Source organism: Castanea sativa, chromosome 5 (genome assembly GCF_040712315.1).
Source record: "Castanea sativa cultivar Marrone di Chiusa Pesio chromosome 5, ASM4071231v1".
NCBI lineage: Eukaryota > Viridiplantae > Streptophyta > Magnoliopsida > Fagales > Fagaceae > Castanea > Castanea sativa.
The window spans coordinates 377,635-403,976 of record NC_134017.1 but is presented as its reverse complement, the minus strand read 5'-3'; the positions used below and the strand labels follow the sequence as shown (position 1 = coordinate 403,976).

The following is a 26,342-nucleotide window of genomic DNA, read 5'->3' as shown; positions in this document are numbered from 1 at the left end:
TTTCAACGTTTTCTAGTCAAGAAAATAGAATCACTAACAATATTAATCCAAAAATCTTCTTCTTTAGCCAAGCTTATTTCTAGCGAGAAAATGGAAGAACATGGGCAAGAGCCTTTGTTTCAACGAGCATTGTAGGTAGTATTAAGGGTCTATTTGGATACCGCTTATTGCCGAAAACTGAAAATACTGTAGTAAAATAAATTTTAAATGTGTGAATAGTGTCGTAGGACCCTGTTTTAATGAAAATTTTGATAAATTCCATACTTGTGAGTCCCGTGAACAGTGCACGGGACCCACTAAAAAACACAAACACCAGCTTCAACGCAAACGTTGGCATATCCAAACGCTTACTAAGGACCTGTAAGTACTAGTGGTTCTTGGACACTTCTTAAGGTGGTTCAACTCTTTGATGCACAAAACCACTAAACTTTAAGTATTTATTAACTTAAAAGTATTTTCTTCCTTTATCTAGGAGTTTCTTTAGAATCTTTTTAGACCAACTTAATTCTTTCTTTTCTCTCCAAAAAAAAAAACTTAAATTCTTTTTTTTTTAAAGAAAAAACAACTTTAAGTTTGGATAATTATAGAATACTCCAAAAATACCATAAATGCATACTCCTCTAGATATACCATAAATGATTACTCCTTCCTCTCACATAATAGTGAGTTCCGCTATTAAATTTATAATAGCTAGAATGCACAATTCATGTAAGAGAAGTGAGTATACATTTATGGTACTATTGGAGTATTCTATAATTTTTCATTAATTCTTGAATGAGAATTAAATGTTTTTTCTTTATACTATATAAAATTTAAAAAAATTAAAGAAATAAAAAACTTATTATAAGTACTAAATAAAAAAATAAAAACTTTAAAGAAGAAAAATCAGAGGCCGGGGCCCATGGCCTTCCTCTATATTTTTTGGGTTGAACCCTCCTTGAAATCTATACACAATCAGTCTCTGGCCTCATGAATCTCGACCAAGCTATCAGTTGGCCCATATAATTAAGACGAAGTGGTGTTACATGTATCCACCTCTCACAAAGGGGATACATAATAGATTTCTCCATATAGATCCTTCAGGACCTTGAAGTAGGCATTGGTGATTCCTAGGAATATATTCGGTGTTCTCTTTGGGAGATAGGAATGAAGGACAACACCATAGTGCAAGTACTTTACACAAATCTGTTTCCCCACCCCAAAGAAAAGTTCTGAATTAATATCAATTTCAATTCAAAAGATAAAAACACGTTAAGATGAAAACAAATACTTTCATGCCTTGTCTCTCCAATCTTCTAGTTCTTTTAATCCCCACCATTCTGGTATTGATTCATTCTTTTACTAATCTACTATAACTCATTTAGATAGGATTCATGTTTGCATAATGCTTCAACTGGTTTGATAGAAAGTACTAGGGACAATAAATTACGTAGATGATAGAAAGTTTCCAGAAAAGCATGTGGGATTACACGAACCTTAACATTGTCATTAACTGGTGGAGGAAGCCCCTTGGAAATGTCAATACCAGCTGAGAGAGTAAACTTCATGTCGTGCAGGAACTGCAGGTCCTGCAGGATGATCTGTCTCATTTTGCCAGCCAGAATTGGACTGCTTTTGCCGATTTTTCTACCAAATAGAATCTCCGCAACCTGACAAATTTCGAAGGAAAGCCGGTTGAGATTTTCACAGTATTCAAGATTCGGTCGAATTAGTTCCGGTGGTTGTGAATGAAAAGGATGATGAGTTACTGCACTCTCCAAGTGCCTTCGCTTCCCCTGATGAGCTACTTTAGACCTTAGATTTTTTATTCTAACTTTAAATAGAGAGTTTTTTCAATTTGAAATTGAGAGAATCCAAATCCCAAAAGCCTATATTTTCATCAGACAAAAGAGAGGAAGAGAAGAGACCTTCTGCGGGGAAAGCTTTCTGGTCAAAACAGACACTTTCTAATGGAACTTCAGAAGATATATGATGAGTTAAAAGCTTTCTGATAAAACCGACACTTCCCAATGGAACTTCAGAAGATATATGAAATGAATAACATATTGCTAATGGCCATTTGAATCCAAAGCTCGGTACCATGTCTAGCTTTGTGCAGCCAGAAAGGTTTACACGAGACTCTAAATTGTAAATACCCAGGGGAAGCTTCCAAAGGTTTTTACAGTCTTTAAGATCCAAAGTAACTAGCTTGCTGAGATCTATAACAGACTCGTGAACCTCAACCAAATTAGTACAATTATTAAGAAGCAGCACATCCAGATTATCTATGCCTGAGAAATATAGAGTTCTCCTTAGGTGATAGGAATGACTGACATCAAGAAATTTCAACTTTTTCTAAATCTGTTCCCTCACACAAAAAAGGCCAGGGAATACTAAATTAATATCCATATGAATTCAAAATATCAAAATACATAAATAATATGAGCAAGAATATACACACATATACACACTTGCATACCTTGGTTCCTGTCCAAAGTTCTATCAAGCTACTATAGGGCATGTAAAGGGCAACAAGATTTTCCAAGTACAAGTCTGCTGGTATGGATTCCATAGGGAACCCATACCATTCTAGATATCTTAGCTTCTTGGAAGGACATTGGAAGTTCCCCTTCAAGCATGCATAATTTAGTTGAAGCACTCATAGTTGATGCATCTTCGAAAAGGCTTTGGCATCAACTTGCAAATCGTGAACCCCAGGACAATTCAGCATGACGCCTTTAACAAATTTTCTTTCCTAATAGAACAGAACATTGTGCAAAAGTCATATTTTAGGGAAATTGTAATTTACATGCATAATTGCATACATACATACATACACACACACACATATATATATCTAAGCACACCACTGTGTATAAACCAGGGTAGTGTCCTATTACTGATTGTGATGCAAAGGCAAAGTGACTCTATAGCACACAATTTAAGAAATAGGTACTATGTGTCCGTTTGGATAGAACTTATTTTGCTGAAACTGAAAACTGAAAATTGAAAACACTGTAGCAAAATAATTTTTAAATGTGTGAATAGTACCGTAGGACCCATTTTTAATGAAAAAGTTGTTAAAAAGCAAAATTTGTGGGACCCATGAACAGTGCATTTGTGCACTGTTCATGGTTGAAAAGTCCAACCTTGCGGCTGGGTTAAAAAAAAAGAAAAAAAAAAAGAAAAGAAAAGAAGCAAACGCGGACGTGGACGCACAAAATTGCTATCCAAACGCCCTCTATGTCTACGGTTCTTCTAGTGGTGTGCAATACAGTAAGTAAATCATCTATTATTTCTCTAAATAAGTTAAGTTGGCCCTAAATTCTTATCCAATCAACATAAGCATCTGAATCTTACCTCGCATGTTCCAATACATCAAGGACATCCTCATGATTCCATAGTCGGCTGCATTCTCTGCGGGCAACTTCTCTACCCATGTCTCTAATCACATCATGGATTGTCAACCGATTCGAGCAATCAATGCAACAAGACATTGATGGACCAAAACCCCTAGATAACTTTTAAGGCCTGACTATGAGTCTTGGAGTATTTTGAAAGCATACTTTTTTTTCATTCCAACAATGAAGCATGCAAGATCTAGAAACAACTCTTTCTGTGTGTCACATAATGAATTAAAACTCTTGAATTTCTTTGTCAGGTATTATTTTTAATCTTTCCAATGTACCTTCCCATTCATCCATGCTCTTGTCAGACAAATTGGAACCCAAAACTGTAAGTACCAATGGAAGTCCTCCAGCATAACCTATTACTTGCTCTGACAACTCTGCATAATCTTCATTAGGATGGTCTTTTTCAAATGCATTCCAACTAAAGAGCTTAATAGACTCATGGTAATCCAATGTTGGTGGCATATATATCTTAGACTCATTCACCTTAGCCAATTTGAGCATAGACTTATCTCTTGTTGTAATGATAATTATACTTCCTAGTTGAAAAAAACTTCGCCTAATGGCCAGTTTATCTAATTGGTCCTAGTGATCCACATTATCAAGAACAAGAAGAACCCTTTTACACCATGCTCTATCTTTCAAAACCGTAGTTCCTTGATCAACAAGTGTTATTTTTGTATTGTCATTTGCATGGATGCTGGAGAGGATTTTCTCCTGTAAATGAATCAGACCTTTTGGGTGCTTAGAATCTCCTCCTACATTTGCAAGAAAGCAACTTCCATCAAAGTTTCTTTGTAGTTGGTTATATATAGCTTTGGCAATTGTTGTTTTGCCAATGCCGCCAATCCCCCAAATTCCAACCATGCAAACTTCACTTGAACTACTACTTAACAGCTTATTAAGTTCCTACACTCGATACTCAATCCCAACTGGATAGGGTGCAACATTAAGGTATGTCATCTCATTTAGTTTGCTGACAATGTATTCAATAATTTCTTCTGTAAATTTTGACTCACAACTGCCAACATGTATCCACCATAAAATAGAAGTCAGTGATAATTTAATAAGATGAAACTAACCTAGAAAACATAATAAATCAGCAAAATCCCACAAAATGTAATTGGTTGTGTCTATTTTTGGATAACGAATAAACTACTTCAAAAGTAATGGACAAAATTTTTCTTCAAACCGGTTTGGAAGATCTCCTCCAACCCATTACACAATGACTAATAAAATCATCCATGTGTATAGACAAAGTTTAGCTCCAAACTAGATGAGAGCTATTTCCTTAGACCCACTACATGGTACTTTATAAAACTAAGCCAAGCCTTCCAAGGTGTAGAAGTAAAATACACTTGTCTAGAGAATGTATCATTTGCATTGATTGTAGTGTTAAGTTAAGCTCCATCCATACTTCTAGTCACATCCAATCATCGTAATGACAGATTAACTTATCAAGAAGGCTATGAATAAACTAGACGCAACTGGATGCCTAGTGCAATGGGTCATTGAGCTCAGTCAGTAAACATCGAGTATAGACCTTGGTCAACAATAGGTATTGGCAGAATTTATTGTTGAATTCACTTTTTTAAGTGATGACCAGACACAATTTTGGACAATTCACACTAATGGATTGTCCGTCAAAGAATTGGGAGGCATAGGAATCATCTTAATATCTCCTGATAAGGACGTCCTCAAATATGGAGTACAGCTTTAATTTTTTACCACAAATAATGAAGCAGAATATGAAGCAATACTCACCAGCTTAAGACTAGCCAAAACTTTGGGTTTCAAAAGCTCAGTGGTTAAAAGTGACTCCAAGCCCATCGTCGTGCAAGTGAACCATGAATAAGAAGGAAAAGAGGAACGAATGCAAAAATACCAAAAGTTAACCATCCAAATGGCCAGTCATTTTGAAAAACTTTGTTCGTCCAAATGCTAAGGGAAGAGAATTCAGAAGTAGACAAGGTTGCTCGGATAGCCACCTCAAAATAGCAAACCTTGGATGGTCTTCTTTTAAATTTATTTATGACATTTTATTATTATGAATAGATTATCATAATGGGTTATTATATATAAAAATAAATGAAATAAATAAAGACCTACTTGTATTAATATTTATTTGCAATCTTCTCTCTTTCTCTCAATCAATAGAGAATTATTGCATTATATTCAATAATCTTTGGTTGCATCTTTTTGTTAATATTATTTCTTTTTATTTAATTTTTTTTATCTTTTTCACTTGTATACCATATTTTATCACATATATGTGATGGATTTAATTTTTATATATCATATATTTTAATTAGGAATGACTTCTGTCAATATTGATTTAAAAAAAAAAAAAAAGGACCATCATTATTATATATAGGTGACATGGTCTCCACAATTTGCATGCAAATGTTTCAAAATATAGGAAAACATTTGCAAGAAATTTGAGGACTACAAGTCCCTACAATATTCATGCAAATGTTTGAAAAGATGGGCAAACATTTGTGAGAAATCTGAGGACTACGACTAACATCATCTTGCCTTACTCTCAATTGAAATAATCGTTGACATAGTACAAGCTACATATGATCGAATCCCATAAATCATAGATAGGGGCTCCGGTGTTGATTGTGAAAGAGCGAGAATTGAGAAAAAAAAAGGAAACCCAAGAATAGTTGAGGATTGCAAGGAAAACCCATGTTGAGAAATGGATTATTTGGAGGACCTAAATAAGGTTTTGATGGATGGGATTGGTAAGGCAATTGAAGTCCATCTTGGAGAAGGAGTTAAGTTTATTCATTTAGTTTAAAATATTTTTATAAAAATAAAGACAAATAGATAATAATAACTACATAAAAATAAAAATATTAGACATACTTAACAAAATAAAATGGTCATATCTACCCACAATGGCAATAAATACTTATGATGAACTATCATATAATAATTCAATATATTCAAATTTTCGTTTATTTAAAAAAATTTATTTAATTTTTTTTTGTGACTCCTAAACAAAATTTTTATTAAAAATATTTTACCGATGTGCAGGATTTTGCGAGTCCCAGCCAGACAAGCTTGCAGCCTCAGTTAAAGCAGCCCTCCACTTGTCCACCTTGCCCGCCCCAAAATGCTGCTCATGCCTAACAAACTTTTTCTCTAAACTCCCCTTCTGATTTCGAAGGTGGGAAGGATCAACCTCGTAGAAAACGGGCAGTACAATTTGTTGCAGATTCCGTTTGCATTCCATGATCTTCCCCAGCTCTTCGAGACATCATCTCAAATTAGCATAGTTTTTCGAAAAGACTATAACAACAATCCTGGACTTCTGTATTGCCTTCTCTAGCTCTGTCCAGATATCTTTCCCTCTCTCAAGCTTTTTGTTATCTTCAAAGCTGTGAATCCCGCTCCGGTCCAATGCGGCAAATAGGTGGTCGATAAACTTATAGCGGGTATCTTCGCCACGGAAACTGACAAAGACATCGTAACTCCATGCTTGGTTGGATGAGGATGAAGAGGAACAGGTTTCTTGGGCCATGAAGGCAGGACAAGTTGATGAAGACCACTGGAGTCTGCACAGTGGGGAATAATATATATATATATATATATATATAGAATAATTGTATTTGTTGAGTGGGTGGAAGGAAAGCGGAAACAATGGAAACGAATTGAAAAATGGGCACTGAAGATCGAAAGGCCTGGATGCTTCAGGAACACACTCTGGCTTTGCTTTTATAAACCATTTCTTTTACAAACGCACGTGCAAATTGATTTTCGCGATAAATCACAACCCTTCCTCAAAACCAAACCTCTTTTTTGAGGAAGAGTTTCCCTATAAATCCCCCTTAAGTGGAAGTGTGTGTCCATTATCCACGCGTCTGCCTTTCTTTTTTGGTCAGGGCTCAATTTTTTTATGCATGCTGCAACTCTAGTCTAGATTCGTACGTAGCTTAAGTGACTGTTTGGATTCAACTGAAATGACGTTTTGTGGCTTGCGTTTTTTTTTTTTTTCTTTTCTGCTGCACGAGTCTCATAGGAGACAAAATTTACTGTTTATGTATTGTTTACGCACTATTCACGAGACTCACAACCACTTTATTCAGAAAAAAAATATTAAAAATAAGTCTCACGATACTAATTATACATTTAAAAATTATTTTGTTACAGTATTTTTAGTTTTCAGCTGTATCCAAACGGGTCCTAAATTGAATATATTTTTGAATGTATCCAAAGACATGTTACTTAAAATTAAAACTAATCACCAACTGGTGATGCATGAGATAAGTAAATAAAAATTAGAAGTATTTATTTTACTTAAAAATTTTATGATTTGGCTTAAAAAAATGTATAACTTAAAAATGAATGAAAATAAGGCTATGTTTGGTAAGATGTAAAACCTTTTTCGAGTGTTTTACGAAAAGGAAAATATTTTTCAAATATTTGTTTTGGGTTCTAAAAAATACACTAGAAAAGTATTTTCAGTATTTGATCGTGCATGTAAAAGCATTTTTCTAGAAAAATATTTTCTTTTACGTTTGGCCCCTCAATGTAAAACATTTTACAGAACAATGCCAAAAAATTATACCTCTATTACAATTAAGCATCTCAAAATAACAATACACATCATATATGCACATCCATTACAAAATTCCAATCAGAAAAAATATGAACATATTGTTAGGATATGTGCCCTTAAATCCTATTGTATGATGCTATGTTTAACATTATGTATGACTTAATATTGTGTTTAATAAAGTTGTTTTATTATTATTAAAAATCATGGTAACATGAATATTGAGACATTATCATATAGTCCATGAGATGCATAGTATTGTGATTTATGTGAAAAGTCACAGAAGATATAAATCACAAATTCTTTGTAAACTCAGAATTATAGTTTGAAGTCGGTGATGAAATTGGGCATTTCATCTGCGAAGACTATAACATATCAACTAAGATGATTTGTCTTGATCATGGAAATTGAGATTTCTAGTTGATATGTTTTAAGAGTTAAGACATATTAAACTGGACCACTATGAGATTTGTTATTCTTTTAACGACTGTCAATTGAATAATAAATCTCACGACTTCTATTTGCATGAACTCTTAATCCTGAGAGAATAATGGACTTGATCATGAGGTGTAGGTTGTTTTGATATATCATGAGTGAGATCTATATTTACGGTCAAAATCTCAGTATGTTAGGCAATCACATTTAGTGTTGATGGAACATATATTCTCAAAATGGCATTCATAGTCTCTTAACGGTGATATAAAATATTCTCTTGAGATAAGTTTAATGGGTTTGGTTATTTAAAAAGTTAGGCCTAACCATTTTAATAAGGAGTTACTAAAGTATATATTTATGGAATTGGAATTCATAAATATATGATGAATAACTTAAAAGATTAAACCGGGTACTCAAGAATAAAATGTAGTAATTTACAAAGTGATAGTCTACATTCATGACTTTGTGTTACTACGAATATTTTATGAAGGGGTTGCATGTACAATAAAGTCTTGGGATATAATTTATAAATAAAGCCTAGAGTGCAATTATATTTATATAGTGGTATTAAATCTAATTAATGGTAATTTTGGATTTGTCAAGAGTTGATATAAAAGCCCAAGGCCCATTGGAGCTAGTATCTTATTGGTCCATTTTTGTCCCACTCCAAGCCACACACTTAAGCCCAATTGGAAAGGCCCAAAAGGCCATCCCAATTAGATAATCAGTTAAATACAAAGAGAAAAACATACATAATTTTTTCTGTGATGAACAACAAGAACACTATTGTGAAATGGTGTGTATGTAAGTGTTAGACACTTTGACATTCTCCTTTTGAAAAATGATTGAGAGACCACACATCTTGGGCGTTAGTGGAATTGGAGTGAAGATTGAAAGCGTTCTCAAGTGCTTCTGATCTTTGGTTTTGAAATTCACCGCTCCAAGGTACATTCTTTTGTTCTCAAATTCTGAAACTTACATAGTGCATGTTAACATTTATGAATGAAGTATATCCATTATTTTTTCGCTGCATATATGCATATTTCCATCACATATACACATCCAAGTTTTACATAACAATGATAGAGGAATCCACATACAAAAATCACAACCCTAACACAACTTTCATGGTCATTCACCCAAGTTTAGATGTGCCATTTTATTGAGCTCATCATTGGGCAGGACTTGAGATGCCACTACGTTTAGCATTCTTGCATTCAACTTTGCAATCTTCATTGCATGGTTCCGCTGTTCAATTGCAATATCTAATTGATATTTCAATAAATCATTTTTAACATCTCCTGTGCTGGAACTCTCTTCAGTTGAAGGAGTACTAGAACTTGAGCTAGAATGAGTAGAATATGTACTGAATGAAGAACCTTGTTACACACTCCCACCATCAATCTGCCAAAACTTCATAAATGAAATTTCTGAATCCATTATATGCTTAAACGCCTTGTGGTCTACTCCAGAATATTGATGAACTTGGGCATGGACTTCTTCCCATGTGTCGTACACCCCAAGCACATAACCAACAAAAACAACATATGTCTTACCCTTTAGGTGGTCAATAGGATAAACAGTTTAACAACCAAAATTGGCGTTATGACATACATATTTTTAGCATAGGAAATTATTTGACATACCATTTAATCAAATGTGTAAGCAAGAAGATGATATTTAACAAAAAAATATCATGCAATACAAGACAGTGTAGACCCATTCAACATCATCTTAGCAAAGTCTCTACAATAATTGTTGCTAAACCATCCAAATTCATAAAAATATTGTAACAAGCCTAATTCAAGAACAATGCTAATTTCAATTTACTAAAATATTTTGAAGCTACCATATACCTTCATAAACACTATTGCAAATAACATTATGCACATATATTTTTTATATACAAATAAATCTATAAATAAAGATAAATATATATATATATATATATATATATATATATATATATATATATATATATATATATATATATATATATATATATATCGGACCTGGTACAAGGATAGGGAGTGGTGGGTTTGTCGGAGTTGGGTTTAAGTGGGAAATTTCAGGGATGGGCTTTAATGAGTTCGGCGGAGTGGGATAGATGGGGTGTGGTGGGTTTGAGGAATGGGTTTTGGAAAATTTCAGGGATGGGTGTGGTGGGATGCTCAAATAGGTGTGGGTAGTTGTAGTTGAACCCTTACCCCAATACCCAATTGAACTTGTGATGTAGCGGCTGTTGAACGAAAATTGTTAATAATAATTGTTAGATTATATTTAACAAACGTTGTCAAATTATGTTCAATAAATGTTGTCAAATGTTTAACAAACGTCGTCAAATTATGTTTAACAAATATTGTTAAGTTATGTTTAACAAACGTCATCAAATTCATCAAAAATAATTTCACCCATAGGCCTTTTTGACATATGAGTTTTATTGATGTGAGTAGTGCCCATTCAAGTTGATTGGGATGGAGCCAATCATGATTTGGATAAGGAGAAGCCTCGGGGCCATACCTATAGTGTTAGACTCACTCACATTTAAACCCTCGGTTTAGGATTTCTTAAAACTTTAGCACTTTTCCTTGCCCTCCTCTTCTTTGAAGTCTTCAAAGTTGATGAAACTTGGATGTCGGTGATGCATTCACCATTCAATACTTCAAGCTTGACAAAAGGGCAACCAAGGGCGAATGTCATGCGACAACCACTTGCACCTCGTGTGGTTACGGGAAGCTTGTGGAAGTAAACAGTCACTTGAGGAGCCATTGGTAAACCTATTTACAACACAAAGATTGATGTATAAGAAACATAGTTGGAGATGAAAAGGAGAATGAGTCCCACTAGGCGTGCCAAAAATTATGTTGAACGAAAATTGTTAACAATAATTGTTATATTATGTTTAACAAAAGTTGTCAAATTATGTTCAACAAATGTCGTCAAATTATGTTTAAAAAATATTGTCAAGTTATGTTTAACAAACTTCGTCAAATTTGTCAAACATAATTTCACCCATAGGTCTTTTTGACATATGAGTTTTATTGATGTGAGTAGTAATTATTCAAGATAATATATCTCTTAATTACAATCCCTTGTTTCAAGGGAAGACTCTTTGATTCCAACCACGTCATCTTTATACATAAGTTTATCTATTTTTATATTTGAGGGGATATGTGTTTTTATTTAGGTTGCCTACGTACCCTTGGCGGGGATCAAGCCACTTCAAAGTTCTCAATTTGAGATCTTAGATTTAAATTCTCAAATATGGTTTTGTCCAATTTTAAATGATGGGTCTTTAAGTCAATACTTGGTGTTGAATTAAGTATTGACATAATTTTTGAATTTGGGTGAGATAATTGATTTTAATCTCAAGGGTAAGTTATGGACCATATTTTTATGGAAATTGAACCAAGGATTCTATTCTTTGAGAAATTAAATGTCCAAGCAATTTTTCTTTTCTTTCATTTGCTTCTTTGTAGGAATTTTAATGACATTTTGATTGAAATCCCCAAATTTAAGAGAACTCCTTTGAAGCAATTTAATCATTGTGAACATATTTGGAATTGGAGATTTTCCTAAAATCAATTTTTATGGTCATTTTATTTTAGGAATTATTAACTCTAATTTTGATTAAGGAATTAATAATCCCAAAGAATTTGTCATGATTAATATGGTGGAGTCAACGACTCCACCAAAAAAAAAAAATTAGAGTCAAGGACTCCATAAATTTAGTAGAGTCAAGGATTTCATTGATGGGGTAGAGTCAAAGACTCTATTATTTTTGTAGAGTCAAGGACTCTATTGATGGGGTAGAGTCGAGGAAACGCAGCTATAGACATAATCTATAGCCGCGTTTTTGGAAAACGCAGCTATAGGTCCTCCTCTGGCTGCATTTTCAAACGCAGCTCCAGTCGAATAAATTTTTTTTAAAAGTGGGGCCTGGAGCTGCGTTTGAAAACTCAGCCAGAGGGGGACCTATAGCCGAATAAGTTTCTTAAAAGAAAGACCTCGACTTTGCGGCCAGTGGGGGCCTATAGCCGCGTTTTCCAAAAACGCGGCTATAGGCCCCCCTCTAGCTGTGTTTTTAGAAACGCGGCTCACAAAAAAAAAAAAAAAAACTTCCCACGTGCCCCCTCCCTTTCCCACCTGCATCCTCACCTACCCCACTCTCAATATAAGTTCCTTTCTTTTTTCTTTTTTTCTTTTTCTTACTTCATTCTTCACTCAGGTTCAGAGGTTCTTCTCTCTTTCCCCTTTTTTTTTTTCCTTTCTTCACTAAATCTTCAGGTTGTTTTTTTTTTTTTCCTTTTCTTTCTTCCTTCTTCACTAACTCTTCAGGTTCTTCTTCTTCTTCTTCTTTTTTCCTTTTTCTTTCTTCCTTCATTTTTCCAACGTATCTTTTTTTTTTCTTTGTTTCTTTGGAGTTCCTGCATCTTTTTTTCTTCTTCACTCCAGCACAACTCTTTTTTGTTTTTTTTTTTTCTTTGTTTCTTTGCAGCTACTTCTTTTTTTCTTCATCTCAGACACTAATTTTTCTATAGATCTAGTTATTTTTTATTTTTTATTTTATGTTTAGTTAGTAAGAAAATGGAGAAAATGCTGAAAATTTTAAATTTGTGCTACTGTGTCCCTGATATTGTGCTTATGTTTAAATGGGTTTGTATTCCTGAGCTTGTTCTTTTGTATTTCTGAGCTTGTACTTGTGTTCCTCGAATGGATTTAGTGTTAGATTTGGGTTGGCTTTGTTGAAGGAGAGGAGATTTATGGGTTTGTGTTCTTATATTTTAGAGCAAGTTGTGGTTGTATTGTTAGTATGTTGTGTTTGATTTTGAATTTTTTAGGTGTGTTTGTATTGTGAGTATGTTGTGTTTGATTTTGAAATTTTTGGGTTTGTATTTGATTTTGAATTTTCTGGGTTTGCGTTTAATTTTGAATTTTTTTTTTGTTTGAATTTTGAATTTCTTGGGGCACAGCAACACCCAGAATTTTTTTTTTGTTTTGTTTTGTTTTTAACAAACCTATAGCCGCATTTTTAAAAAACGCGGCTATAGACCTGAAGCCTATAGCTGTGGTTCAAAAACGCGGCTTCAGGTCTGGTCTGTTGCTACGCCGCTTAGGCCGGGGTTGTAAACGCGGCCATAGAAAACGCGGCTTCAGGTCTATAGCCGCGTTTTCGGGGTCTATAGCCGCGTTTTTGAAACGCGGCTATAGACCCCCTTTTTTGTAGTGAGGAGTTACGAGTCAAGGATTCGTATTTAAAGCTTCATGCATGGAGTTAGAAACTCCTCATGAAACTCGATCCTATTTGCATTACCGAGCAAAAATTCACATTTGAGAATAAGAGAGAGAGAGATTTAAAGAAGAAATGGATTGATGTGAAATCTCATACACCAACCTATACTGCGTATTCTTCCTCTGCTTGATATTGCTCTCTTTGTCTATGCCTTTTTTTTCCTTTTTTTTTTCTTTTCCCTATGGCTTTGTCGTGTGTGTGCACTTGTATCTCTTTTTTGTGTATCTGCCTTCTTCTTCTTTATCGTCCTTTTTTGCTTGCTGAAGGCCCCTTTAATTTATAAAGGAATTGGGAAACTGTTTTTCCCTATTTTTTCTGTTAACTGATCGAATCATGGCCAAAACTGCAAGGGAAGTGTAGTACTTTTTTTCCGGGCCATTAACTTCTTTCATGGTCATGCCATCACCAACTTTCAGCTTTTTAATATTTTATTTGCTACTACCGGCCATCTTTTTAGCCTTTAATCTTCCTTCTTTTTTGGGATAATGGCAGACTAGTCACTCATGATGCCCACCTTTCCTTTGGTTCCTTGGTTTTCTCTTCTTAGTCCTTTTTTTATAGGTAATGGCAGACTACACTTGGTCTCAGCCTCACGTGGACTCCCCTTTTTTTTATACATATATATACATACATACATATACATATATATATATATATATATATAAAATACTTTTTAGTCTCAACCTATTATTTAGTCCACAGCATTGGTGTCACTTTTGTTTGTGTTACTATGTAGGTGTATCTACCTGTTACAGTTTTTATGACACTTTTTTTTTTTTTTTCAACCATAGTAATCTTTCCGATCAATGCATGAATCACAATACGAACTAATGGTGCACGGATCCCAGTACGTAACTAACTCTAAAACAACCCTTTGATTGTTGTAGTTGATTCGCAACAACTTCACATAGAAACACCAATAAAATCTTCAATGTTGGTGCAAGAGACTTTATTTGGTTACAAAACCCAAAAACATACAAGAAATGCAGTAAAAACTCTTTCTTCTAGAGAAGGAGGCTAGGGTTTCAAAAAGAAAATCTTATAAAACTTTTTAAGGTTATGTTTTTCTTTCTTATTTTTTACCTTCTTTAAATAGGAGCTTAATGGGCTCTCCTATTCCAAATAGGTTTACACAAACCTTGAGCTTTCCTAGTCTAATAAGAATTATAAAAACCAGCAAACTTTGGGTTTTCTTAGTCCTATAAAAATTATACAAACTTATAAACAGATGGTCTTTTAGATAAAAACGTTGTTGACTATAGTCTGGATCCCGTAAGCTCAATAGATCGAAACATGTGTCGAGTTTTAATAAATCTTGACAGATCGAGCTTTAATGAATCTCGATAAATCGAGCTTTTGTTGAGGAGGTATCGAGACTTGCAGATTGCAATTTTCTTGAGCAGTTCTTAAGTAATCTTCATGTCTTCGGTGTAACCACTTGTAATGATCATCTTGAACCTACGTAGATTTACTCAAATATAAGTAAAATGCATTTTGTCAAAGGATATGCCAATTACATAAAATATGTTCCTAACATCTACATTTTAGGTATATTTTTATTTTGGTTCCTAACTTGATTTTGCACCTACCTTAGTTTCTAAAAATGAAAATTTATGTTCATTTTGGTCTCTACCATAAACTAAGTAACAAAAAATCCATATGTGGCAAATAAAGTGCACAGGTGGCATATAACATGTTGGCTTGGCTAATAAAAAAAGAATTGAAAGTGCATTTTTGCCAAAACATAGCTTTTGGGTTTCATATATATGTGCATTATCATCCATGATCACGAGTTTGTTTTAAGAATGTGCAGCTAAGCTACCTGATTTGATTACATATGCATGCATGGGATCTAATATTTTCAATTGCTAATTATATATGTATTCTCTCTTTAATTTGCTAAGATTTTGACTCGGGCTTTTTTATTTGATCAATGTACGCGTATAGAAATCTCTTTTTTCTTGAGAAAGTACGTGTATAGAAATCAATAGTAAAATTTAATAATAAAATTCAAATTATTGATGTAACCTAAAGTATTGGATGATGTGGATTTGTGTAACTTTAGACTATTTATTTTTGGCTAAAATATAAATTGCATTTTTTAAATTTGATTGAAATTTATTTCAATTTTTTAAGTTTTCAATTTATAAAATTCACGCCTAGACCAGTTTTATTAAAAAATTACCCATAAAAAAAATATTATTTTTACATGGAAAAATATTTTATAGATTTTTATATAAGAATATTTTTCAAAATTCTTATTTCATTAGTTAATTGTATTATTAACAATAATTTTTTTAACTAAATTAGACAAAATTCTGAAATTTAGAGTAATGGAGGATGAAACTCATGAAAGTGACGGTGGCCAAAAGAATAGTAAAAAAAAATGGAAACTGTGAGGAACTGTGCTTTAGAGCCACAGACAATGCGTTGTTGTGCCACGACAATGGGATCCATCTCAATGCCGCGAGGCCTCCGCTTTCGCCGGTTAACTTTAATTTAATTAAACCCAAGTTTACTTAACCTAACAAGGGTCACAATTAATTAACCACAGTTTAGGAACTATTAATCAGCCAATTGATCAAATAATGTGATGGTTCCCAAAGCAGAGCCGTCAGATTAGAGTCCGAGTCAGACACTTTTCTTAGTCTGTTTAAACCAATGACAAGTCGACATGTCTCTATTTTTGTCTGGAAAACTTTGACAGTGATAATGGCACGTGGACGCAGAATGATAGTGAAAGGGCCTTGGGCCTTGAAGGTCAATAAGCCTTACAAAGTAGGGGCCCACTCTTTCATGCTCTCGTGTCTCGTCTGATACTTCTTCACGTGTGAAAGATATATGTATTTGTATATTTGTATGTTAATTGTTATTGGTTATTAGAATATACTTGAGCACTATATAATAATCTATTGTTGTTTTCACAAAAACAGAAAAAAGGAAAACTAATAAAAATCTCTTTTTACATTGATTGGCATCTAGCTCTACTAACAGGAATTCACGTTAGAAATTCGTATATTCTACCCATAGTTTTCACTTTTCTGGAAAAATACTTTCCGTTCTTGTTGTTTTTTGCAAAAAGTTATATATATATATATATATGATGCCAAAAATCGTCAGTAAGTCACACGGTCCTCACATGCTCCCGATAGAAGACCTGCACAACACAAAAGCTGAAAACCTTAAGAGAAGTACCGGTGTGGTACTGGCCAAATACCTTCCGATGGTCAAATTAAAGAAAATCTCTTGTTCGTAATTTTAGAGTGCTAGAGCTAAGATGAATTATGTGTACCTTGGCTTATGAGGGTTTTGAGGTATTTATAGTAGTGTAGAACCGAAATCTGCGCATTAGTCAAAAAGTACTTTTCTTTTAGGAGAGTAACTCGTAGATTTTGCGTATCTCTTAGAGCTCTTTTCCTTATAGAAGTATTTTTAATTAGGATTAAACATGTGACGCAAGAACTTTTCTTACACACATATGCGTGGGAACCAAGCAATGTTATGGACGGGTTCGCTTGTCTTCTTCAGCCTTCGTTCCCGTCAGCTAGCTAAGTCGTCCTTTTCATAAGGTCGTCAGTGTATATCATTGATCCTAGTAAAGGTCGTCGGCTTATGACCTTTAGCTTCATGTCATCAGTTTTCTCCCTTCAGCCTAGTCGTCAATGTATGAGATGGGACTGCAGATGTTTACAAGAAGGGGTTTAATGGGCAAAAACTGACGAAAACGTTGTATTCGTTGCCTTTCATTCTATTCATGAGTTAATTATAAAATTATCCTCATCAGCTGCCCCCTACTCCATGACCCCGTCAGTTATAGTTGACGGGTTATGAGTTAATTCGAGCCACCTTCTTTAAATGCCAGGACACGTGGCACGGACTGATTGGCTTCGCATCTGGACGAGCGTGTCGCTTCGTCTTCTGTGCCCCCATTGCCTATATATATATTTTTTCTTCTTCTTTCATTCCCAACTTTTTCTCCTTCGTTGATATAGAGAGAGAGACCGTCACTTTCTGATCTCCTTTACCCGTCAGTCTCACGAGTTCGTCACCTTGCACGCTGTCACTTTTCATAGGAGCGTCTCTTGCCAAGGATTCACTTGTAAATTCTCTTTCCTTTTCTTCATTTTACTTTCATCTTTATAGCTTAGTTTCTATAGCGAGATCATCGTCTTAGGTTCTTAGAATGAATTTGTCGCTTGTAGGTATTCAGATGTCTAGAAAGGTAACGAGTGAACAATCGTCGATCCGCGAGGGAGCGGGTTACGACGAAGTCTTTCAATCAGGTCATGAGCATGAGGAGGGCTTCTCCTAGTCGTCAGAGAGGGGAACGTCAACCCATTCTTTTGACGAGGAAGTGGAGAGTTGTAATGAAGGTGAGGAGAATGAGGGTGAAGACGAGGACAATGAAAGTGAGGAAGAAGGATTACGTGACGGAGGCAAAAGGACGGGTGAAGAGGAAAGAGAGGGATTTGGTGCCAAGTGTAATGACGACGATGGTGAGGAGGTCTTAGAGAGCACCTCAGGAGCCCCCGGGGACGACCATCCTTTCATTTTACCCCCGAATTGGACCGTCAATGAATTCCTGCCGTCGATGTCCGTCAAAGTCTTTAATAACCTGCGCGCCCGTTATCAAATACCGGATGATATCCCAATCCGTCTCCCTGAGGAGGGTGAGAGATGTTATTCAGGTCGAACTGCGGATGTTGGCATGTATGATGCCATATTTGTGGCAGGATTAAGGCTACCGCTGATGGCATTACATCGTTAGCTAGCTAATTTTTTGGGAATATCCGTCAGCTAGATTACCCCTAATGCCTGGCGAACATTTATTGGTGCCGAGATCCTGTGAGGTCGTCTAAGTGGTGGACACCGTCAGTTATCCCTAGATGAGTTTTTTTGGTGCTACCGCCCCCAGCAAACCTCCTCGCCAAAGGGGATATATCATTTTGCAACAAGGAAGAAGGAGTTAAAGTTAGTATCAGATATGCCCGATTCAAATAGGAAGTGGAAGGGCAGATACTTTTTTGTAGAGGGGACGAACTGGGTATGCCGTCAGGAGGAGTGGGAGTCCATGCCTCATGGTTTTGACAACACTTGGGCATATGTCAAAGACTCAGGTTGATCTCGTCTACTTCTTTACTTAGTTCATTTGTTTGACTCCTAACTCCGTCTGCTTTTCTTTTCAGCTAACGTTCGTCCACGTATTACCGCGGATCAAGAGGATTACATCCGTCGAGTGACGGCTATCTCGTTGGATGATCGGAAGTGTCGGGACCTGATCACACTTGACGTTTTACATTTATATTGTGGTGGTCCAGAGCCGACGGAAGAAGCTTGCAAGCTAAATGCCTATTCTCGTCGACATGAGTGTTTTTTCAATTTCTTCCGTCTGCTCCCTTGTGTCGTTTCTTTCCTAACCTTCACTCTCTACCTTTTGCAGAAATGGAGGCAGCCAAGCAAAGAATTCGGGCTGCCGTTGCTGCCAAGAAGAAGGAAGAGGAGAAGAAGGCCAAAGGGGTGGCAACACCTTCGTCAGTCCCTAAGACCGCCGGGAAGGCAAGAGCCAAGAAGAAAGCTAACGAGAAGGACCTTCGCTCTGGGAAGAAAGCAGCCATTACACCTGGGGATAAACCCCGTAAAAAGCCGTCGTCTCCTAAGTTTGCCCATGGGGCAGGCAATGGGCTAATGACGGTATCTGGCCCCGTCAGCCAAGGGCCTGACCGTCGCCTTCTCACTTATAAGGACTACGCCGTGGAGGTGGTGGAGTCTATCTTAAAGAGCGAAGAGATGGACCCCTGTGCTGATAGGCCAACGGAAGAGCTAGAGCCGTCGGGCTTGTTTGATCTTGCTCGGGTATGCTTCTTTTCTTATGTTAACGTTAGACGAGTTTTAGTAAGCTAACGTCGTTTTATGCCATGTAGGGTATGGTTCGAATGAAGGCTTTGCAAGATAGGTGTGTTGCTAAAGAGGGGGTGATTACCCGTCTGCACACATGCATCAAGAATCTGATCGACGAGCAGGAGAAATACAAGGAATCCTCCCGTCTTCTTAGTAAGGAGGTGAAGGCGTTAAAGGACCAGCTGGCAGAAGAGGGTCGTCAGAGGAAATTGGAATAGGAAGCCAAGCTGATGGCAGAAAAGGAACTAAAGGCCCTTTTAAGTTAAAGGTAAATGGCCAGGAGCGACATTGTGACAGAATTCAAGGACTCGCAACCCTTCATAGATGCTTGGGCCGTCTACTATGGTGACGGATTTGAGGATTGCTTGAAGCAGGTCAAGTTCATTTATCCTGACTTGGATTTATCCAGAGTTAATATGGACGAGCCTCTCCCGTATCTCCTATGGGCGACACCGTCTGTAAGGAGAGTGATGGTGTCAACAAGCTTGAGGTAGACTAGAAAGATGATAGCGTCGTTCTTGCACAACCGGCTGTGGACAAGCCCGTCACTTTGATCCCGTTGGCAAATTCTCATGGCGACGACCATAATGTTAAAGATCCTCCTACTCCTATCGTTCAACCTAATCTTGCTAAGGGCGACGGGAAGTCTCAGGACCCCCCCCCCCCCCAGCTTCATGAGTTTAAGCATTTTTCCTTCTTTTTGCAAAATGTAAATGAAATTTAATGTTCTGACGCTCGTTGGTTTGGGCTTTTGTAAAAACATTACTCCATTTGTAATATTTCATGCCCGCCACTGTTAGTATATATATGCATTGCTTGCGTCTATCTCTTGTATTTATATGTCAGGGTGTTTAGTGTAGGGTGAAGCCGTGCGCCTGAGTTGTCCTTAGGCTCGTCTTCCCTACTGATTTTAACCCGTCAATTTGTGAATAAGGATGTCAGCTCCCTTGACTATTCGTTTGCTTTGTAAGCTTACTCGTTAAAGTTTTGCAATGAACTCGTCTAGTTAGTGGACGCTGTGGTGAACCTGTCCATTTTTATGGACTTTGTGGGGTTGTCTACTTTGTAGACTTAGGCTCGTCTACTCTAATAATATGCCCGTCCACTTCGTGTGGCCGTCCACTTTGTGGACTTAATAATGATTTCGTCCACCTCATGGACTTGGTGATGATGTTGTTCACTTGGACTAAAAGATAAGATCGTCTACTTCGTAGTAGGCCCGTCCATTTTGTGGACTTAGTAGTAAGGTTGTCCACTTGGACTTAGTAAGGTCGTCTACTTCGTAGCAGACTCGTCCAATTTGTGGACTTAGTAGTAAGGTTGTCCACTCGGACTTAATAAGGTCGTCTACTTCGTAGTAGACCCGTCCATTTTGTGGACTTGGTAGTAAGGCCTTCCACTTGGACTTAGCAAGGTCGTCTACTTCGTAGTAGACCCGTCCATTTTGTGGACTTAGTATAGGCTTGTCCATTTCGTGGACTTAGTGATAATTTTCGTCCACCTTGTGGTCCGAGCAGTAGGTTCTTCCACTTTGTGGAAATTTAATAATAAGGTCGTCCATTTAGGACTTAAAGATAAAGTCGTCTACTTGGCAGTAGATCCGTCCACACATCAAATACATCAGTCGTTTTCAAATGAACTCCTCTTATTATGATAAATGCATGCATAAGTAGAAAATTGTTCAAAAAAGAATAAGCTTCAGCCCTTTGGGCTTAAATGTTCTGTAGATGAAAGTAAACTAACATAAATGACTAAACAAAAATAGACTGGGAATGAGGAGTGGCATTCTCTATGCTTTCTTCTATTGGTAGTACTTCCTGAGATGTTCGGCGTTCCATGGGTGGTATAGCTTCTACCCGTCGAGTGTCTCTAAGTGGTAGGTGCCCTTCCTTAGCCACGACGTTATTCTGTAGGGTCTTTCCCAGTTTGGGCCAAGCTTTCCTTGCTCAGGGTTTCTGGCAGCGCCCATCACTTTCCTCAAGACGAGGTCTTCAACTTTGAAATCTCGGTGTTTAACTCGGAAGTTATAGTGTTTGGCTATGAGGTCTTAGTATCTTGCGAGTCTCTATTTAGCCATCGCCCTGATCACGTCAACTAGATCAAGCTGTAGATGTATGGCTTTGTCATTTCTTCCCTCGTCGTGATTGTCCACCCTATAGCTTGTGAGTCCAATCTCAGCTGGGATAAACGCTTCGCTCCTGTAAGTTAGTCAAAATGGAGTTTCTCCTGTAGGAGCCCTGATTGTCGTCCTATATTCCCATAGTACGCTGGGTAGCTCCTTTGGCCATATACCCTTTGCCCCCTCGAGCCGAGTTTTAATGATTCAAATCAAGGATCGGTTTGTGACCTCAACTTGTCTGTTGGCTTAGGGATGGGCAAGGGAGAAGTAGTGGTTCTTGACTCCTAACTGTGAGCAGAAGTCTCGGAATGAGTTATTTTCAAATTGCTTACCGTTGTCCGAGATCAAGACCCTTGGAATCCCTTACCTATAAATGATGTTCCTCCAAACAAAGTTTCGTACGTTCTTCTCAGTGATTGTGGCCAGGGCTTCAGCTTCCACCCATTTGGTGAAGTAGTCGATGCCGACTATTAAGAACTTCAGCTACTTCACTGCTATTGGGAATGGGCCCATGATGTCCAGTCCCCATTTGACGAATGGCCACGGGGCGTTTATTGGGGTCAGCTCTTCCGTCGGTTACTTGATAATGTTGCTAAACCTTTGGCACTTGTTGCAGGTTTTGACAAACGTCTAAGCGTCCTTCTGCATGGTCGGCTAGTAATATCCAACCCGGATTAATTTATGCACCAGCGACCTTGACCCTAAATGATTGCCGCAAATCCCTTCGTGTACTTCTCTCATGACATAATCTGCTTCTTCGGGTCCTAAGCATCTCAGGTATGGTCGGGAGAAACCCCTTTTGTACAAGACGTCCCTTATCAAGACAAACCGTGCCACCTACGCCTTCAGCATTCTTGCAGCTTCTTCCTTTCAAGCAGGGTACCGTCTTTCAGGTAAGAAGCTAAAGGGGTGGTCCAATTGCTTTCGGATCCTACCTCCTGCATGTTGATGACGTCTATTAGTGGTGAGAGCTAAATAAAGGATAGTACCTTGTCGAGGGTGGTCGTGCATTCTGCTGATGCGGCTTTAGCAAGGCGGTTGGCTTGCTCATTTTCTCCCCTTGGAATTTGAACAACTTTTTCCTGTAGTTCATTTACCCTCCTTCTTGCTTGCTCCAGGTACCTTTTCATTCTTTCGCCTTTGCATTCATAATCGCCGTTTACCTGGTTCATGACGACTTGGGAATCATAGTGGATCACCATGTTCGTGGCCCCTACTACTTTGGTGAAGTCTAACCCTACTATGAAGGCTTCATACTCTGCTTCGTTGTTCGTTGTGGGAAAATCCAAACGAACCATGCATTCAATCTCGTCACCCTCTAGAGATTGGAGTACAACCCCTACTCCACCAGCCTTCCTGTTGGATGATCCATCCATGAACACACTCCATAGGGGGTCCTTTGCCCCTTAGCTTTCTGCGTTAATGAACTCCGCGATGAAGTCAGCAACCACTTGCCCCTTGATGGTGGTGCGTAGGCGATATTGTATGTCGAATTCACTCAACTCTATTTCCCACAAGGCCATACGTCCGGCAGCTTTCAAACTGCTCATTGCTCGCCATAAGGGTTTGTCAGTTAGGACGACCACCGTATGCGCTTGGAAGTACGGCTTGAGTTTACGGGTTGCTATGACTAAAGCGAAGGAAAGCTTTTCCATCAGAGGGTATCTTTCTTCTACACCATGAAGTGCCCGGCAGGCGAAGTATACGGGCCTTTGCACCTTGTCATCTTTTCTGACTAGGGCCGCATTGAAGACAGCCGGAGAGACAGCCAAGTAAAGGAACAATTCTTCTCTTGGTTGTAAGGGACTTAGTTGTGGTGGTGACAAGAGGTAAGCCTTCAGGTCCTTGAAAGCTTGCTGACATTCTGCTATCCACTCAAAAGACTTTTTCAGTGTGCGAAAGAATGGTAGGCACTTATCTGTTGCTCTGGACACGAATCTATTAAGCACGGCAATCTTGCTGTTGAGGCTTTGCACTTCTTTTATGTTCTTAGGAGGTGCCATCTCTATTATAGCCCAGATCTTGTCTGGGTTAGCCTTAATTCCCCTCTAGGATACCATGTATCCCAAGAATTTTCCTGCTGTCACTCCAAAGGCACACTTGCCTGGGTTAAGCTTCATGTTATAAGAGCAAAAGTGTCGAAGGTTTCCCTGAGGTCCTCCAAATGATCGTCTTCCCCCTGGCTTTTTACTAACATGTCGTCGACATATACCTCGACATTTCTCCCAATCTGCCGTGTGAACATTTTGTTCATAAGCCTCTAGTACGTTGCACCTGCGTTTTTTAGGCCGAACGGCATGACCTTATAACAAAAAAGGCCTTGGCTTGTTATGAACAAAGTCTTCTCCTGATCAACTTCATCTATTTGGATTTGGTTGTATCTTGAAAATGCGTCCATAAAGCTCAATAGCTAGTGTTAAGCTGTAGAGTCCACTAGGAGGTCGACCTGTAGGAAGGGGTAGCTATCTTTAGGGCATGCTTTGTTTAGGTCCGTGAAGTCGACACACATCCTCCATTTTCTGTTGCTCTTTTTGACCATCACGACGTTCGCCAGCCAATCAGGGTAGTAAACTTCCCTAATGAATCCTGCCTCTTGTAACTTGCGGACTTCTTCTGCTACCACCCGATCTCTCTCTTGGGAGAACACTCTTTTCTTTTGGAAAACAGGCAGAAAGGTGGGTGACACATTCAACATGTGCACTATGACTGACAGGTCAATTCCTAGCATGTCTTCATGGCTCCAAGCGAATACGTCCTGATTTTCTTTGAGGAAGGTCGTGAGCACTTGGCATACTGTCAGGTCTGCAAGGGTGTCGATCTTGGTTGTCCGCTCTGGTTGGGAGTCGTCAAGAGTTACGTCCTTGAGTTTTTCAACGAGCTCCGTTGCTGCCCGACGCTCTTCTATGTCATGGCCTAGAGGTGGTCATCCATCTCCACTATAGCTACGTAACATTTGCGTGTGGCCACCTGATCTCCTCTTAATTCTCCTACTCCATAATCAGTGGGGAATTTTATCATCAAATGGTAGGTTGAGGTTACAGCCTTCCACGAGTTGAGGGTGGGATGTCCTATGATGGCATTGTAGGCTAACGAGCAATCAACCACTAGGAATGCTACATTCTTGGTGACTTGCTGAGGGTAGTCTCTGACGGTTACAGTCAAAGTGACGATGCCAAGAGGAAACAGCCTCATCCCTCCAAAGCCGACTAGCGGGGCGTTAGTCGGAACTAGCTACTCCCTATCAATCCCCATCTGTTGGAATGCGGGGTAGTAGAGGATGTCTGCCGAGTTGCCGTTGTCGACGAGAACTTGGTGCATGTTGTAGTCTCCTGCCTGTATGGTGACGATGAGTGCGTTGTCATGGGGGTGGTGAAGACGTCGTGCATCTTCTTCTGAGAATCCAATGAAGGGGTTGTCAATCCACGCCATTTTGGGTACGGAACTCGTCAGCTAGATGTTCTGAACCATCCTAAGGTAAGTCTTCCGAGCTTTCTTTGATGACGCTGCAGCTGCGGTGCCCCCTACAATCATCCTTATATCTCCTATTGGCGGCTTGGGGCGCTCATTCTCCCATCAGGGAGCTTGTTCTTGCGGCGGGTCCGTTCTTTCCTTACTAATGAACCTTTGCAACCTTCCTTGTCTAATAAGAGCTTCTATTTGTTGTTTCAAGTCATAGCAATCAGTTGTGTCGTGGCCATCATCATGATGAAAGCGGCAATATTTGTCCCTTGACCTCTTGTTGGGGTCTCCCTTCAGCTTGCCAGGGAAAGTCAGAGCTCCTTCATCTTTGATTTGCATCAGCACCTGGTTGATAGGGGCCGTCAGCGGGGTGAAGCTCGTGAACTTTCCCTCGGGTGGCTTGGAGCATTAGTCCTCCCGTCGTTCTCCAATTCTAGCCATCTTTTGCCCCCTATTTGATCGTACATCTTCCTACCTCTCTCTTTTCTTGGGCTTCTCTTCTCGGGCCAGTAGCGCATCTTCCGCGTTCATGTACTTGGTCGCTTAGTAGAGCACATCTGACATGGTCTTCGGGTCGTTCTTGTATAGGGAAAATAGGAACTTACCCTTCTGCAGCCCGTTGGTGAACGCTGCTACGAGTATCTTGTCGTCTACTTCATCAATTGAGAGGGCCTCCTTGTTGAAACGAGCTATGTAAGTCCTCAACGTCTCGTTTTCCCGCTGCTTAATATTCATCAGGCATGCGGTGGTTTTCTTGTACCTGTGGCCTCCAATGAAGTGCGAGGCGAATTGGGCGCTTAACTCTTTGAAGGTACTAATGGAGTTGAGCGTCAGTCTACCGAACCAGATCCTCGCAGGTCCCTTCAGCGTGGTGGGGAGGGCTCTGCACATGATCGCGTCCGGCACCCCTTGAAGGTGCATTAGGGTCTTGAAAGACTCCAAGTGATCTAAGGGGTCCTTGGACCCATTGTAGCTTTCTACCTGCGGCATGTGAAATTTTTGCGAAAGGGGGAATGAACTAATGGACGCTATGAATGGCAAGTCAGTTCGTTGGACTAGATCATCAAGATCGTTGGACACCCATCCCTTGAAGGCGTTCATCATGCAGTCCATTTGCTCTTTCATCATATGCATATCAATGACTATGTGAGGTGGGACAGTATCGGTGACAGACGGCCGGCTCAT

General features: G+C 38.4%; 1 protein-coding gene and 1 pseudogene across 1 annotated transcript; both read right to left on the bottom strand.

Moving 5' to 3' along the window:
• Positions 1 to 1,349: 1,349 nt before the first annotated feature.
• LOC142637237 (disease resistance protein Roq1-like) lies at positions 1,350 to 6,918 on the bottom strand (annotated as a pseudogene).
• An 18,782-nt stretch (positions 6,919 to 25,700) lies between these two features.
• Positions 25,701 to 26,342, bottom strand: LOC142637204 (uncharacterized). Its single transcript, XM_075811491.1, has one exon. It carries the CDS (start codon positions 26,340 to 26,342, stop codon positions 25,701 to 25,703), a length of 642 nt encoding a protein of 213 aa, XP_075667606.1.